At 47.8% G+C, this 15,594-nt stretch overlaps 2 protein-coding genes across 3 annotated transcripts in view; one reads left to right on the top strand and one right to left on the bottom strand.

Annotated features, from left to right (window-relative positions):
* Positions 1-3,786: 3,786 nt before the first annotated feature.
* Positions 3,787-5,809, top strand: LOC6537169 (actin, indirect flight muscle). Its single transcript, XM_002097694.4, has 3 exons — positions 3,787-3,911; positions 4,477-5,417; positions 5,482-5,809. Exons 2-3 carry the CDS (start codon positions 4,493-4,495, stop codon positions 5,685-5,687), a joined length of 1,131 nt encoding a protein of 376 aa, XP_002097730.1. The 5' UTR covers positions 3,787-3,911; positions 4,477-4,492; the 3' UTR covers positions 5,688-5,809.
* A 348-nt stretch (positions 5,810-6,157) lies between these two features.
* LOC6537167 (A disintegrin and metalloproteinase with thrombospondin motifs 9) overlaps positions 6,158-15,594 on the bottom strand; it is a 35,225-nt gene continuing 25,788 nt past the window's right edge. For both annotated transcript variants that reach the window (XM_002097692.4, XM_015192691.3), the window contains exons 2-17: positions 13,311-13,719; positions 12,925-13,220; positions 12,209-12,744; positions 11,996-12,145; positions 11,759-11,917; positions 11,121-11,701; positions 10,889-11,059; positions 10,632-10,769; positions 9,635-9,858; positions 9,289-9,569; positions 9,034-9,235; positions 8,809-8,973; positions 8,573-8,746; positions 8,147-8,515; positions 7,362-8,081; positions 6,158-7,295 (exon numbers count right to left, since the gene is read on the bottom strand). In XM_002097692.4, coding sequence (XP_002097728.1) covers positions 7,197-7,295; positions 7,362-8,081; positions 8,147-8,515; positions 8,573-8,746; positions 8,809-8,973; positions 9,034-9,235; positions 9,289-9,569; positions 9,635-9,858; positions 10,632-10,769; positions 10,889-11,059; positions 11,121-11,701; positions 11,759-11,917; positions 11,996-12,145; positions 12,209-12,744; positions 12,925-13,220; positions 13,311-13,719 — 4,674 coding nt within the window. In that variant the 3' untranslated portion in view covers positions 6,158-7,196. The remainder of the gene's footprint in view (positions 7,296-7,361; positions 8,082-8,146; positions 8,516-8,572; positions 8,747-8,808; positions 8,974-9,033; positions 9,236-9,288; positions 9,570-9,634; positions 9,859-10,631; positions 10,770-10,888; positions 11,060-11,120; positions 11,702-11,758; positions 11,918-11,995; positions 12,146-12,208; positions 12,745-12,924; positions 13,221-13,310; positions 13,720-15,594) is intronic.

Genomic DNA, 15,594 nt, shown 5'->3' with positions numbered 1-15,594 from the left:
TTGTAAAATGCGAGGAGGAAAAGAGATTTCCGAATTTCATAAAGTCTCGCAAAGAACCAGAGCCAGCTGCCGCATGACTAACGAACTAAATATATAAGGCAAAGAATTTTAAGTGAAATGAGCATTTCCCGAAAGCAGCCAACGGTCTGACGCTCTGACCCAATTACCCATTTAAGCCCAAAGTCCAAATTGATGTGGTAGCGGAGAAGAAATGGCCCAAAGAACGAGAAGAAGGCGATGAAAATGGAAATCGCAGATGGAGATGGAGATGGAGCTGGAGCTGGAGCTGTGGGGAAACCGAGGCAAAAGACGAGTAACAGTTATGTGACGGGCAGACAATCGAAAGTTTATGTCATGCTGCCGGCAGCAACGCAGCAGCAACAACAACAGCAGCAACACCAACAGCAATAGCAACAGCCACATGTAGCATTCGAAAATCCAACTGCCATGGATGAGCAGATGCTTCGTTCTTCTTAATGCTCAATCCAGATTGATTTTCCGATACCCCTTTAATGAGCCAGTATGGAATCTGAAAGTAATATCTCTGTTGGCAGTGAATTTTTCCCCCGCACAGCAACGCAGCGGCGAGTGAAATATAAAACAATTTTTCGAAAGTCATGCCACGAAATAAATAAATGGTTCTTGTATCTACACACGTATCTCGCATAGGCCTACAACTTCGGCCAGCAGCATGAACAATGAGAGCAGCCGAGCTGCAAGAAAAGAAAAAGTAACTTCGCACTCACACACACACAGTTTGCTGACCAGCAAATCGAAAAGATAGCCGAAAAGAGAAACAGAAAATAAAATAATAAAATCGAAACATGAAACATTCTGATTGTATGGGCCAAAAAGTGGGTCAAGCTGCGCGGCCGCTGCTCAGTCGCAGCCTCAGTCGGCGTCTTCATCGCCAACGCGCTCGTGGCTCAGGTTTTGGCTTTAACTTTGCCTGCGGTGGTGATTGTGGTGGTGCTGGTTGCCATGGCTGTGTGGTGGTGCTGTTTGTGCTGTTGGTGGTGAAGTGGCTGTGGGTCTGGGTCTCGGTCTCGGTCTCCAGCGGCGCGCTCTGCCCGTGAAACCAACACAAGCAGCACCAACACAAGCGCACGACGAAGTAACAAAATAAGCCCGACTTCGCTGACGGAATACTTAAGCATCTGCGTCCACTTGCACTTTCTTTTTCGTGCTCGGCTCGGTTTTGCTTTTCTCATTCTGCTTCTGCTTCTGCCTCTGCTTCTACTTCTGCCTGAGGTTCAGGTTCGGGTCTTAAGTCTTTCGTTTTGCAGCACGTTTCGCTCGCTTGGCTTTCGCTTGGCGCTCTTTCACCGTCGCTGGGTGCCAGCGGAAACGGGTTCCGCCGAGCTTTTTGTTTCAGGGGCCCGTGCTGAAGCTATTTCAATTTATTATTTATCTTGGGAGCGATTCGTTGTCACATTCTCTTCTTTTCAGATAAGAAATCACAAACTCAGCTAAAGATTTTTCAGTGAAATACATTTCATTAGCGGTGCACTGCAGCGCCATCTATCATTGGATTTTTCGTTTGTTTTAGCCGAGAAGTATGCAAGCACTTTCGCGCTTTCAGTTTATGGTTCTTGTCTCGACTGGGAAATATTAATGCAAATAAATCCTAGGAAATTCTTATGTGCATCAATACAAATACAATGCGAGTTATTACGGAAATCGTATTTACAAATATGTATATATATAAATATACAAATATATACGAATATTAAGCGATATACATATATAATGTAAAATATCATGCATATTTGTTTTATAAACATGCTATAATCTCTAATAAATAAATAAAAATATAAAATATATAATAAAAAAGAATTTATAACTCGTATTGAAATACTTGGTTATAACCGATTAATACTTTAATATAAAGAAGTAATTGTGACCAATTATCAACATAAAAAACACTCTAAATATTAAAATATATTCAACAAAGTGGAATGTATCAAAAAATGGACATTTTTGAATAACTGGAATTAAAGGAAACTATACCTTTTGTTAGGAAACTAGTGTTTTGAAAACGGAGTGGTGGGCAAGTTTAATCAATGGTTGAATTGAAAGATAGAGATGAGAATGATAATCGATTCAGTAGGCAGCCACCAACTTGCTCAATTCACGCTGACCATCAAGGCAATTACCAAATAAAACGCTTTGGGAATGCCACCAATTCACTTCCGAGCAATCAGATCCTATCTTTAGACCCACCGCATTCGATTATTCATGTGGGCAAGCGACAAAAACGTAAATAGAAAGAAGTAAAAAGCAATCAAATCTACATAAAAGGATAAATACAGTTCGATTGAGAAAATGCTGAGGCACCGAAATGCATTTTCGCTCGGTCTGGCTGGCAATGGTTAATTGCTCTGATAAATTAATGGCACGGTGATTTCGCAACTTCGTGGCTGCATCGGCGCCGCAATGCAAAGTGCAGAATGCGATTGCAAATGTGGATATGGATGTGGTTGTGGATGCAGCTTCCTCGAGCACCGCGCGCGGAGATCTCGATCAACCTTGATGTTGATTTATAGGTGCCGCTCTGCTTGGCGCGTCTATTTTAGATTCGCCTCGCTGCGTGCCCGTTGAAATGTCCCATTCTCCCATTCTCGCAGTCCCTGCCGCGGATGCCAATTGTCTTGCGTCGGTCCTTCTAAGGTCCGTTTCTATTTTCTGAACTCTCACCGCCGAATGAGTCGTCCGCCGCAGCACTGGCCCATTGGCAGCAGGATTGGGCCCGGAATCGGGTATGAGGGGGGTTTGGGGGGTCGGGATGTAGTTGTGGCTAATTGGCCACTCGAGAGCGCTGATTGCCGTTTAGGTGGCCCATGCCCAATCCCATGCCGATGCCCATGCTCCGACTGTCACGCACATCTGCTAATCACTCGGCCACGTCGTTCTCCTATCTTTCGCGAGCTTTCTCTCCTGCACTCCCTACAATGAATGATGGGGGTCCTAATATTGATTGCTAGCTTCATTCTTATATAGTTAATAGATTCTGAGCTGGAAATACAGTAGATTTCTATCTGAAATTGGAGATATAGGATTTCTTCTATTGCTTAAATCTATTAAATATTATTATAGCAAATAGCATTAATATGTTATTCATATAGCTTAATTCTTATATTGTTAATAGATTCTGAGCTGGAAATACAGTAGATAAAACTACATTGGATATATATGATTTCTTTTATTGCTTAAATATTTAAGCTATTATATATTATTATAGCAAATAGCATATATAAATATATTATTCATATAGTAACAAGGTCTAGCACGTTCCTATATTATTACAATGTGCAGCAATCATAAAATGCCATATTCCTCTAGAGTTCTTCTTCCCACGCCTATTGAACTGATAACTATATAACCATAGTAATGATAATGAATTGATTGCTATGGACATGAATAATTCTGTTATTCGAAAATATTCGAGTATTTAGATATAATTTATTACCTTTTTAAGTTTATACATTCCATAAATTCTACATTCTTAAATTCCATAACTGTTAGTTTGAGTCATAAAATATGTTTAACCTTCCTTGCTGTTCTTGAAACTCTCCTAAACTTTGGATTACTTTGCTTGGAGAAGCGCATCCACGTGTCGCCTTCGTACCACTAGGCACCCAAACTTCTAACTTGCCCGAGTAGAAATCCGAAAACTGCTTATATGGATCGATTCGAGTTGATTGTTCCGCAGCACTTTCGCTCAATCTTTCTCTCAGTGCCGCCCTGGCATCCAACTCAAATCGCCATCGCCATCGCCATCGCTTCGAGCGAGAGCCCAGATATAAAGGCAGGACAGACCGATCGGCGTGCCATTTGTTGTTGAGTCTGGTCGTCAGCAGGAATCGAACGTGCGACTCTATCCAATTTACCTCCTTTCGTTGACCTAAAAGGTGTGTGAGTGCGACCTCAATGTCGAAGTAGCCAAGGATTATTACAGAGAACGAAAGCCTCGAGGACTAAGGATATCGAAACGCATTTTCAAAAGTTCCAATCGTTTGATGGATTTTTCTACAAGTTAATCCGTCTTCTAAAGTTCAATATCTAATTATAAAGTGAAGAGTAATTGCATTGCATCGTATTTTCAATTAATTTGATCCGTTTAATTTAAGTTCTATGAACTATTCGGATATTTTTAGAGCACTGCTTTAGTTTTGAGTGAACGACCAATTAGCGTGAGTCAAAAGAAAGTGGAACATACCTGCTTGCCACTAATTTGAAATAAATAATTGTAATTTTTCATGATTTAAATTGCTCAAAGTGCAAACTAAAGAATTTCATTTTCAACAGCTCGTAAATTTTAATATTTATTTTCGTAAGACTCATCATTTTATCAAAGTATTAGAATTTAAAGGATGGTAGTTAGAGACATCACTGTGAAGAGGATATTGTGGAGCATAGCTACACATGGCAATCAGCGGATGGGGCTAACCGAATGCTCTACCATTTCCCTTCCAGATAAACAGCTGCCAAGATGTGTGACGATGATGCGGGTGCATTAGTTATCGACAACGGATCGGGCATGTGCAAAGCCGGCTTCGCCGGTGATGACGCCCCCCGCGCTGTCTTCCCCTCGATTGTGGGTCGTCCCCGTCACCAGGGTGTGATGGTGGGCATGGGTCAGAAGGACTCCTATGTGGGCGACGAGGCGCAGAGCAAGCGCGGTATCCTCACGCTGAAGTACCCCATCGAGCACGGCATCATCACGAACTGGGACGACATGGAGAAGATCTGGCATCACACCTTCTACAACGAGCTGCGCGTGGCCCCCGAGGAGCATCCAGTATTATTGACCGAGGCCCCCCTGAACCCCAAGGCCAATCGCGAGAAGATGACCCAGATCATGTTCGAGACCTTCAACTCGCCGGCCATGTACGTGGCCATTCAGGCCGTGCTCTCCCTGTACGCCTCCGGCCGTACCACCGGTATTGTGCTGGACTCCGGCGATGGTGTCTCGCACACCGTGCCCATCTATGAGGGCTTCGCCCTGCCCCACGCCATCCTGCGTCTGGATCTGGCTGGTCGCGATCTGACCGACTACCTGATGAAGATCCTGACGGAGCGCGGCTACAGCTTCACCACCACCGCCGAGCGTGAGATCGTGCGCGACATCAAGGAGAAGCTGTGCTACGTGGCCCTGGACTTCGAGCAGGAGATGGCCACCGCCGCCGCCTCCACCTCGCTGGAGAAATCGTACGAGCTGCCCGATGGCCAGGTGATCACCATTGGCAACGAGCGCTTCCGCTGCCCCGAGGCCCTGTTCCAGCCCTCGTTCCTGGGCATGGAGTCGTGCGGCATCCACGAGACCGTCTACAACTCGATCATGAAGTGCGACGTGGACATCCGCAAGGATCTGTATGCCAACTCCGTGCTGTCCGGCGGTACCACCATGTACCCCGGTAAGATAAATCATTCGCTTTAGCGGTGTAACTCTTGTTTAATTCAATTGGTTTGCAATTTCAGGTATTGCTGATCGTATGCAGAAGGAGATCACTGCCCTGGCCCCATCGACCATCAAGATCAAGATCATCGCGCCACCCGAGAGGAAGTACTCCGTCTGGATCGGTGGCTCCATCCTGGCCTCGCTGTCCACCTTCCAGCAGATGTGGATCTCGAAGCAGGAGTACGACGAGTCCGGCCCCGGAATCGTCCACCGCAAATGCTTTTAAGTCTTTCGCCCGCCGCGAAAGCTCTTCAAAGGCAGCAACCAGCAGCGACCAAAAAGCATCCATCGAGCTTCCCAACAACCTCGGCTCGCACAGTGATAGACAAAAGCAGCGAACACATCGCACCACAATTATCATCCAACTCAGATTCACAGCAGATAATCAGATTGTCGGAGCTCATCCTTCATGTCCACGTCATCGACATTGGCAGTGGCAGTGGCAGTGGCACAGTGGATTTTTACTTTGAAGAACTTATCGTAAGAGTCGTGGCTGTGCTGCACCTCCACCTCCAGCATGTCGAGTAGCAATCAAATGTATATGAGGAGCTTTTAACCCCAGTCAGTGAATTGAAAGCCAAATATATCTTCCATTAAAACTATTAAATACTTTAAATAAATACATTTTTCTATTACCCGCCCCCCACGTGTACTAAAAATCGTGCCCTGAAGTCCGAAGTGCGAACCACGATTGGGTTGGTAACAGCTTTAAATTCCTTTAATTGACATTAAATTAAATTAATTGTTAACATTGGTGTTGCATTAGCCTAGCTAGTTACTCGTAAATGAAAATACAGCGAGGATACTTGGTACCGGGACTTAGGCGATTGGGGATACAATCGATTGAACGTTGAAAATCTGGCAGTGATAACATTCAATCAGCAGCAATGTGTTAATTCGATTCGATGAATAGTTTGGTTTGGCTTGTGCGATCGGGGTATCCTAAATAATATGAGTATTCGTTTTAGTTACACATACATTTGCTCCGAACTTCTCTCTCTCTTAACTAACTAATCGCGGAGCTTAGTTAATACAACTATTGTACAGACCGGCATTGCACTAGTTTAGTCGAGCTCTTCGTTTTTTCGCTTGGTGAGTGATGGAAGAAGAGGTGCCATTTCTTATAGCCTAGACTTCTTTCGGGGAATATAATGATGGATGGGTGGGTGTGGGGGAAAGTGTAAGTGTAAGTATATGTTAACTTATTTATCGTTTGAAATGCATTTCTTGGTAAGGTAAAAGTTACCTAGGCAAAGAATCCTTCCATCACTGCATACTTGGCACATGTTCTAATCTGAGCGGCGACCTTTGATGGTGGTGTACAATATGGATAACCCCTAGTTTGCTAAAAGTTAAAGGCTCACATCCTCTAGTATTTACAATACTTAATACATTACATGGCAATAATATCTAGTTACTAATTTCGAGTGAAATATAATTATATATACAGACGATATGGTATATGGTATATGGTATATGGTTGTTTTGTTTTGTTCGGGCTACTTTGCTTCGACACGATAAGGCTAAGGCTTACATATACTAATTAATATTCGAGAATACTTTTAACCATCGTTGGTTAGAGCGACGACTCTCCGTAGTGGTAATTCTTGGCTGGGGTAACCCTGAAATGCTGGGATGCTCGGATTAACTTTACCCTTGGTCCTTCCCGGGACGTAGACCCGATTACCGTGGGAAGGTCAAACAAAGTTTCCCGCTGACTACTCAGTGGTTTCAGTCATAACACGTCCAGGTAAAGTCCAGAATCGGGCGCGACATAGCAACCGCCGCAGTATCCTCCGCAGAATCCCCTTCGCATCTGCGCCGTGGTATCAAACTGAAATCGAGAACAGGATTGCTGTGAGCAATAATTCATATTGGTAACTGGTTCGGGCTGACTTACCTCACTGATGCGCTTCATGACCGAGTTCTGCCCATGCATCCGCCACACGGTTCCCGGCCGTATGGTGAAGTCCGTGTCCTTCATGTTGATGGAGAAGTCGCCCTGCGGACACTGACCAATGCGATTGTAGCAATCGCCTGCTGAGCCCAGCTTCTGGGGCAAGCCGCGCGTGTCGGCGAACTGGAAGTCGTTGTCCAGGATGCGCAGATCGGTGATGTTCAGCCGCAGCTTTCTAAAGTGCGTCCGGCCGGAGTTCTGGTCGTTGTAGTACTCGTGGGCTCGCGACTCCGGCGGACAGCTGTTGGTCTGCTTCGTCCGGTACTCGTAGTAGATGGAGTAGTTCTCCTGCGGATCCACGTTCACGTACTCCCGCGGCGTCCTGCTGTTCATCTGGTGGCAGTAGATGTGCACCATCCGCGACCTCACCTCCACCTGATAGTTGCCATCCTCGTTGTAGCCGTGCATCTCCTTCAGGTCCGCACAGCTCCTCGGTCTTCCCCGATTCCGTAAGCCACCAATTGAATTCAAACTCCGGCTGCTACTCAATCCCGTGCCACGCGGTCTGCTGCTGATGCTGCTCCCGATGGCACTTCTCCTCCGGCAATGTGCCGGCGGATTGCAGCTGTGCCGCTCCACCCTGGCGCGGGTGGGACAGGCGATGCGACCCTTGTGCGAGTTGAAGCAGAAGTCCCGCCTCTTCTCCACGCCCTCGCAGTTGCACTGGAAAGGAACGAGGGATTGTAACTCTCTCTTTCGAAGGGAAGCTTTTGAAGTGACCAACTCACCGGCGAGATGACTCTCGACTGGCGGCGCACGCAGTTGTTGCAGATGCGTCGCTTGGAAGGACGCTTCTTGGCATCGCAGTGCTTGTCCTCCACTCCATTCCCTTGGAAGGTCTCGCAGCGCACTTCCCGCGTTTGGTACTCCTCCGAGCAGTCGGCAGGACAACGCCTCCAGTCCGAGGCGTTCCACTTGCAGTTGATCTTGCAGGTCTTGGTGGTGGTGCGCAGCTTGGGGCGATGCACCTTTCGGCTAATGCAGTAGGATTCGTCCACGTACACCCGCCGCTTCCGGGTGCCCGGAACATCCGGCTTGTAGACCCGCGTGCAGCTTTGCTTCTTCCTCTTGACGCCCTCGCCACATTGCACCGAGCACTAAAATATAGGTAACTATTTTAATTTTTGGATCTATGGTAGTTGCAGAACACATACGTCTGTCCAATCGCTGGTGTACTTGATGTGGCAGCATTTGCGGACGTCCTTGGGCTTTCTGCTTCCGCAGCCAATGCCGTAGGGATGTGAACAGCTCACGGATCGAGTCTTCTCACACCACTCATTGCATTCGCCCCATTCTCCAATCACCCAGTTACTAACTGCCAGGGAACTCTGTAGCATAGGAAAACAAAGGATTAACATGTGGCATAATGCCTGGAATTTCAGGGATATACCTCAAATATTTTGTATGTGGGACAGGACTCGGTGTTGCATATCCTGATGAGGGTGCTCAAATGGGGCTTGGTCCGGGGATTGCACAGGTCATCGCTGACACGGGAGTTGTGCAGGTAGCAGTGAGCCTCACGTTGCTGCGATCCAGTGCCACACGACTTGGAGCACTACGATGGAAACACTAACTAAGGATCCGCTTCGAATAGGAAATGTTAGGCTGAACTTACAGTGGACCACTCTGTGAGGCGCCAGCATCCCTCGCGACACTCCTCGTGGTAAGCCACATCGAACTTGAGCTTGCAATAGGACATGTCCACGATGTTGGATCGCTGCATATTCGTGAATGTCTGGACGCAGGCGTAGGTCTTCTCCCGGGTGCCCAGTTCTCCACACGCGGCCGAGCACTCCGAGATGCTCGTCACAGTGAGACTGCAAGTAAGTTAATTATCTAGCTTACATGTATGTTTCAATTTAAAACTCACTTTAGGCGGCAGTCGGTGTTGCAAGCACGATCCTCGACCTTCGGCATGGCGGACTTGTCACAGAACTGTGGGGCAACCTTCACTCCCTGGGTGGTGCTAATGCAGGCCGGCTGGCGATGACTCCTGCCCTCGCAGAGGGAGTCGCAGTTGCTGGGGGCCTGCATCTCCCAGCGATAGATCTCCACCTCCGCCTCGTAATCCTGTGGCTTGTCGATGGTGTAGGAGTAGGACATCAGGACCGTGTCCTGGCGCTTCGACGGACTCACGTCCAGTGAGATGATCTGTGAATGGATATGGAGCTGAGGACTGCAACTAACCATGTGGGAGAGTATCCAATGGGCAATACCTGTACTATGAGATCACGGGACAGTTTCCATGAGTAGGTCGTGTTCACCTGCTCCACCACACTACTGGATCCGGTGTACTGCATCGTGACTCCGGCATAAACAAACTTCAATGGATAGGTCTTCAGGAATTTACCATTGAGCAGTTCGTTGTCCCGGTCATCGGTCAGTACTATGAAGTTCTGGTCGGGATAGCCACGCTGGGTGATGATAATGTTGGAGGCACCTGTAAAGGAATACATAATTCATTGAAACTCATTATTCCGAAATTCCGAAAGGTTGAATATAGAAAAAGTAGTAAGCAGTAAGTAAGGATAAACTATTATTATTTCTAAGCCAATTTAATTTCGATTGTAAATAAGGATATAAATTCATAACTCCAAATAACAGTATGATGCTTTTTAAAAAGTAATATCGAGTAATATTGAGTTTAAATCATTCAAATGTTTTAATTGAAAAACTATAAGGCGATGTTTGAAATACACTAAAATGCATTTACATGTAAATTTAGATTACAGGGAGCAGAGATAAGAATGCAATGCCGAGTAACAAATATTTGTGTTGTTAATGCGAAAATTTAAAATCAGCGATGACGCTGCTGATTGCGATTGATTTACACAAGGCCTAGAATTCACAAGATTACCGCTGGCGCCACAATATAGAATATAATTAATGGACAATTTAGAACTGGGCGGCAGTAGAATAGAACCGAAGCAGATAGGCCCAGAATCGCAGAGAGTGCAATCTTGGCGTACGTGAGGCTGTGGGGTGCGTTCACCTGGCGCCGGAACCTGATCATCCGGCGACCACTCTATCTGGGAACTACTCGTATGTGGCACCCAGTTGGCGAGTCACGAGCTCCACGTACTTGTCTAGTATGTACGGTAGGGTAAGCGATTTGGCCAATAAGCCATTAAGCCCGTAAGGCACAAACAGATACCATTAGCAGTTATTGAGGAAATTATTAGCCAAAAGTGAATTGAAGAAATGTTAGCCAACCTTTTGGTATTCGCGTCACATAGTAGAGGGTCTTGTTCGGCTCATTGCCATCGTTCAGCCCCCGGAGATTGGAGACGAGCAGGTTTCCGGTTACCTCGTGGCATGTGTCATTGCGACCCTCGCACACGCCGCACTTGTCTGCAAAGAAATCGATTAATTATGTTTTAATCATGGGAGCGGTGATTCATTCAAGCGGTGAGGTTTTAGGGGGGTGGGGGATTAGGTGCACTGCGGATTGGGGTAATGAATCGCTTTACCCAGCTTGGCAATCGAGTTGAGCTCGTTGTCGCATCCCGCCGGCCGGCAGATGCCGTTGACGCACTTGTCGAAGCTGTCCACCGCACAGGAGGTGCCGTCGGTGACCATGCTCTTGAGCATGAAGTAGGTGACCTTCATGTCCATGCGGCAGAAGAGCTTGCACGCATCCTCTGGGGGTCGAGAAAGGGGGTTTGGTTAGCCTAGGGTTTCACATGGTTATGCCATACTCACTTTCGTATTTGGGCACCCACTTGGTGTCTGGGTTCACGCCCGGAATGTTCATGTTCCGTCCGTTCATCGCATAGCACTGCTGCTCGCGCGGATCCATGCTGCCCAGTGGACACTGGTGCGTGTTGCACGAACGGTACTTCTTGCGGCTACCCGTGCAGTACTTGCCACCGTTCTCCGGCACCGGTTGGTTGCACTCCCGCCGCGACTCCTGCACTCCGCCACCACACGTGAGGCTGCAGGGCGTGAACGGCGTCCAGGGTCCCCATCCGCCGTTCACCTGGCGTCCGTAGCCGTGCTTGTTCGACACACACCTGCCCCTCTGACACCAGTGGCCACTGGAGCCGCAGGGCGTTCCATCGGCCCATGGCAGATTGCTGGAGGCGCACTGCTCGTTGGAGTTGCCGGAAGTGCGGTTGCACCACAATCGCTTGCACTCCTCGTCCGTGGGACAGTAGCCGAAGTCGTTGCCGAAACTCAGCTGGCACTGGGCGTCCAGGGAGTAGATCTCTCCGGGCAGACGCTCGGTGCCGTACGGAATGTGTCCACCCACGGACGTCTCCAGGCAGGACTTGTCGGTTTTCCTGCGTTGAATCGTAAATTGGAAAACTGTTGCACAGTCGGGGGGGCGGGTAACTTACTCGAGAAACTCGGAGACAAAGTGGCGGGAGCACTTGGACCACGACCACGGATGCATGTGGATGCCCATCACGCTGGACATGATGTGGAGCACCTTGTTGTTGTTCTGCCTGGTCACATAGGGCATGCACTTGTCGTCGTCGTCGTGGTTCATGTTCAAGCTGCAATATATTGAAAACGGGCCAGAGGGCATTGATAAGCCAAATGGTAAACACGTTTGCAGTGCATTGATAACTCACATGTGTCCCAGCTCGTGGGCCATGGTGAAGGCGGTGGGCAGTCCGGTGTCCTGGACAATGGAGCAGGAACTGGAGCTGCAAACGGTGCCCAGTTCGGCCAAGCCCAGCATGTGGCAAATCTTGCCCGGCACGCTGCCACAGATGGGTTCGCTGATGGGTTTAAAGGGAAATATACCATTAGGTGAATCCAGGATGTGGCTTATCTTCACTTACCGGGTGATCAACATGGCCGTGTCCCTTTCGTATCCGGATTGGTTGATGAACTGGCAGAAGTGCTTCAGCATTTCGTTGCTGGAATGCGTCTGGTCGTTGATATTCGGCAGGCTGATGAGTCGCACGAGCAAAATGCGAATGGAGTTACCGATGCTGGCGTCCGCAAAGATGCTGGACACGATCGACATGAGGATGAGGATGTAGGGCTGCAGGTCCTCGCCGTGGAACTGCTTCATGCTGTTGTCCACGGCAATGAGCACCTCCAAGGTGTACACCTGGTTGTCCACATCCGCGTAGTGTCGCTTCTTTCGGTTCAGTTTGCGGTTCCTGGATGTCTGCTCCTCCTCCTGCTCCTGGTGCTGCTGCTCCTGCTCCAGCTTGCTCATGAAGGCGTCCAGGCCCAGCTCGAGCTTGGAGACAGCGTGTCTGGCATTGCGCTGCGATTTGCGAAAGACCCGGTGGAGAACCTCATCGCTGCTGGTCCGGTTCACCGGCTCAATGAGCAGCGCGCCGAAACTCGTTTTGATATAACCAGTCTGGGAGTCGAGAAGTGGTGGGGAAAACGCTTATTAGTGTTCATATTCGGCGGCATATTGATAAGCATATTGATAATTTGCGATATGTAAATGCTATGCAAATGGATGGCATCTGAATCTGAATCTGAATCTGAGTATGAATCTGAGCGAAGGTCAGTCGCAGACAGTGGCTGGCCTTACCATGCCGCCGCACAGTGAGACGGAGACCATCGAGTGCGGATCGTCCTCGACGTAGCCGGAGTAGAAGCAGCCCAGGTGGCGCTGCTCCGCCTCCGTCTCCGGTCCCGGATGCTCCTCCCCCTCCTTCAGTATCCGGATGTGGGGCATCGAGTGGTTGTGCACGAACGAGGCGTCCTGCCGCAGTACCAAATGCAACTGGCGACCGAACACATTGAGGTTATACTGCGGATGTGGGTCCCAGATCTCGTTGGACATGTTGCGATACGTTCCCGTCATGCTGAAGGCCGATGAGGACTCTATAAGTGGATGGTATCGATTTATGGTATAGATTTATAGACTCCTTTCTTTTTCAAAGAGGTAATGAAAGCTGAGAATTTTGGCCTTACCTTTCAGAAAACTAATGTCGCTGTTTCGCTTCGACTCGTAGATCAGATCAGCTTCGCTGAGACTGTAGTTGTACACCTTGGTGGGCGTCACGAAGGCGCTGTGCTCCTCCTCGTCCAGATCCAGATCCTCCAGGCCATCGGGTGGTTCGTGGTCCGTTGCGGTGTCGTTGTCCAACCTTCTGGGATGGAGCGTGACTGGTGGTGCTGGTTGAGGTGCAGGTGCAGGTCTGATGGATGGCAACTCCTCCTTGCCCTTATGGGCACTTCGCACACCGAGGTGGAACATGATGAACATGCCCAGCAGAAAGGCGATGCAGCAGGCATACAGGCAGGCATTCTGCCGCCAGTGGGTGGACATCTTTTGTAGGTACTTGTGGAACCACCATTCACACCTCTTCTTCACCTCGAGCTGGAATAGATGGGGTAAGAAGGGGATCCGGTTAGCACATCGCAGATTATGGGCTAACGCGTGCAGATAGGCCAGACTGTCCGGCATTCTCTCACACCTTGGGTGCGTATTTCGATTAGTGGGCGGCTGGAAAGGTGGAAAGCTGAAGAGCGGAAAAGTTGAAAAGCTGAAAAGTAGCAAGCCCACCAGATAAGTGTGCGGGCACGTTCCGAAAACGGACTATCTCCAAAACGGACTATCGCGGCGGGGGCCGATGTGAGTGATTGACTTTTGAAAGAATTATTGATGGACTGCCGCCGGCGAGTAGATACCTTGACCACCTGTGAGATGCTGCGATGCAGAGGAAGCTGAGAGGTGCAGAGATGTGGTGGAGGAGGAGGAGGTTGCCCGGCGGCGCTGGCCTTTGGCTGCAGCCAGACCAAATACTATATATACCGAGCAGAGGAGAAGCTGTTGAAAAGACTTCCTCGCACCGCGATTTTTGCACATTTTGTTTAAAATAAGTGCTTAAACGCGAAGGTGTAAAGTGTGCCAACGGCAATTTGCGCCCGTGAGATAAAACAAAAGCGATGCAAAGCCGAAAAAATGTGAATAAAAAGATTCACTACCCCCACCAGCCAAATAGCCAAACAGTCGAAGAGCCAACCAGTCAGACTGGCGCAAAAAATTGTTAAATACCTCTAATTTGTAATTTTATGTGAGAGCTCTTTGTTTGCACCTCCGCCGAAATTGTTTAAGCCAATTCATACATCAGCGCAAATAAATTAAAATTCCCCCCCGCGAAATTAGCAAATTAATGCCGCTAAATGATGGGCTGTTTTACATAATTTTATGGCATCTCGCTGAACTCTGCAACCGCCGGCACATTCGTTATGCTCATTGGCCATAGTGTCGCCTCAAAAGTGTCTGCAAAATATGCTATTTGCTATATTAATCTGCGAATTACCGATCATCTGGCGTGCCGTGTGATTCCGTCAGTGGAAGGAACCCCTACTCACCCGATCGTGATCACATTTCCGGCTACTTTGCGGTTCTCGCACTGATGAGAATTGGAAACCGCAAATGGGAATAGTATTTTGTCGAAACTTCAAATGAACTCAGCACATTCTGAGCACCAGCGGGCCGTAAAACTTGTCCTTGAAATTGTTAATTGCTATTGACCTTTCACAGCGCCACCGAAAGTTACAATTTCATTATGTTCGCAAATAGCTGCGAACATTGGGCCATAAAATTCTCATTAGGTTTACTGCCGCCGCCCTGTGCCGCAACTTAAAGGCCTTTTAACGATCAGAAACGTTGGTAATTTGTCTAGATATCATCTTGATTAGAAAATAGTTTGCCAGCCAATCTAACCACTTGCCTACTTTTAAGCGCAGTTCCTTTTTAATCGCTAAATGATATATGTGTATATATATCAAGCTATTCAGTATAATGAACTTGGCGTTTAAGTACTTATTACCAAGCCATTCATTGAGCTTGAAGCATTATCAAGAACTTGATTAATGGGCCAGCTTATCATGGAGTTGACGGGTTACCCGGAATTCATATGCAAAAAAGAATCTGCGTACCGAAATCTGGAACTGATTCCGTTTGGTGTGAGGCTTATCATAAATTTCATCCCATACTTAAATGCCTGTGCACAATTTGCAATGCAAATCGCGCATGCCGCGATGCCCAAAAAGATATCCATACACTTAAAGTATTTAATTAAAGCACCATTCTGGCTGATCTGCGCTTTATCTCTCGCTGGCTTACTTATGCATGCGATGGGGAGAGCTGCTTATTAACTTGTTTCTTATAAATACAACATACGCCATATAAATATGCAAATGGCCTCATTTGATGCGTGCCTCCTCATCGGAGCAGCTAAGTAGC

Source organism: Drosophila yakuba, chromosome 3R (assembly GCF_016746365.2).
Source record: "Drosophila yakuba strain Tai18E2 chromosome 3R, Prin_Dyak_Tai18E2_2.1, whole genome shotgun sequence".
Lineage (NCBI taxonomy): Eukaryota > Metazoa > Arthropoda > Insecta > Diptera > Drosophilidae > Drosophila > Drosophila yakuba.
Note: the sequence above shows the minus strand (reverse complement) of the source record. Positions and strands in the feature narration are given on the sequence as shown.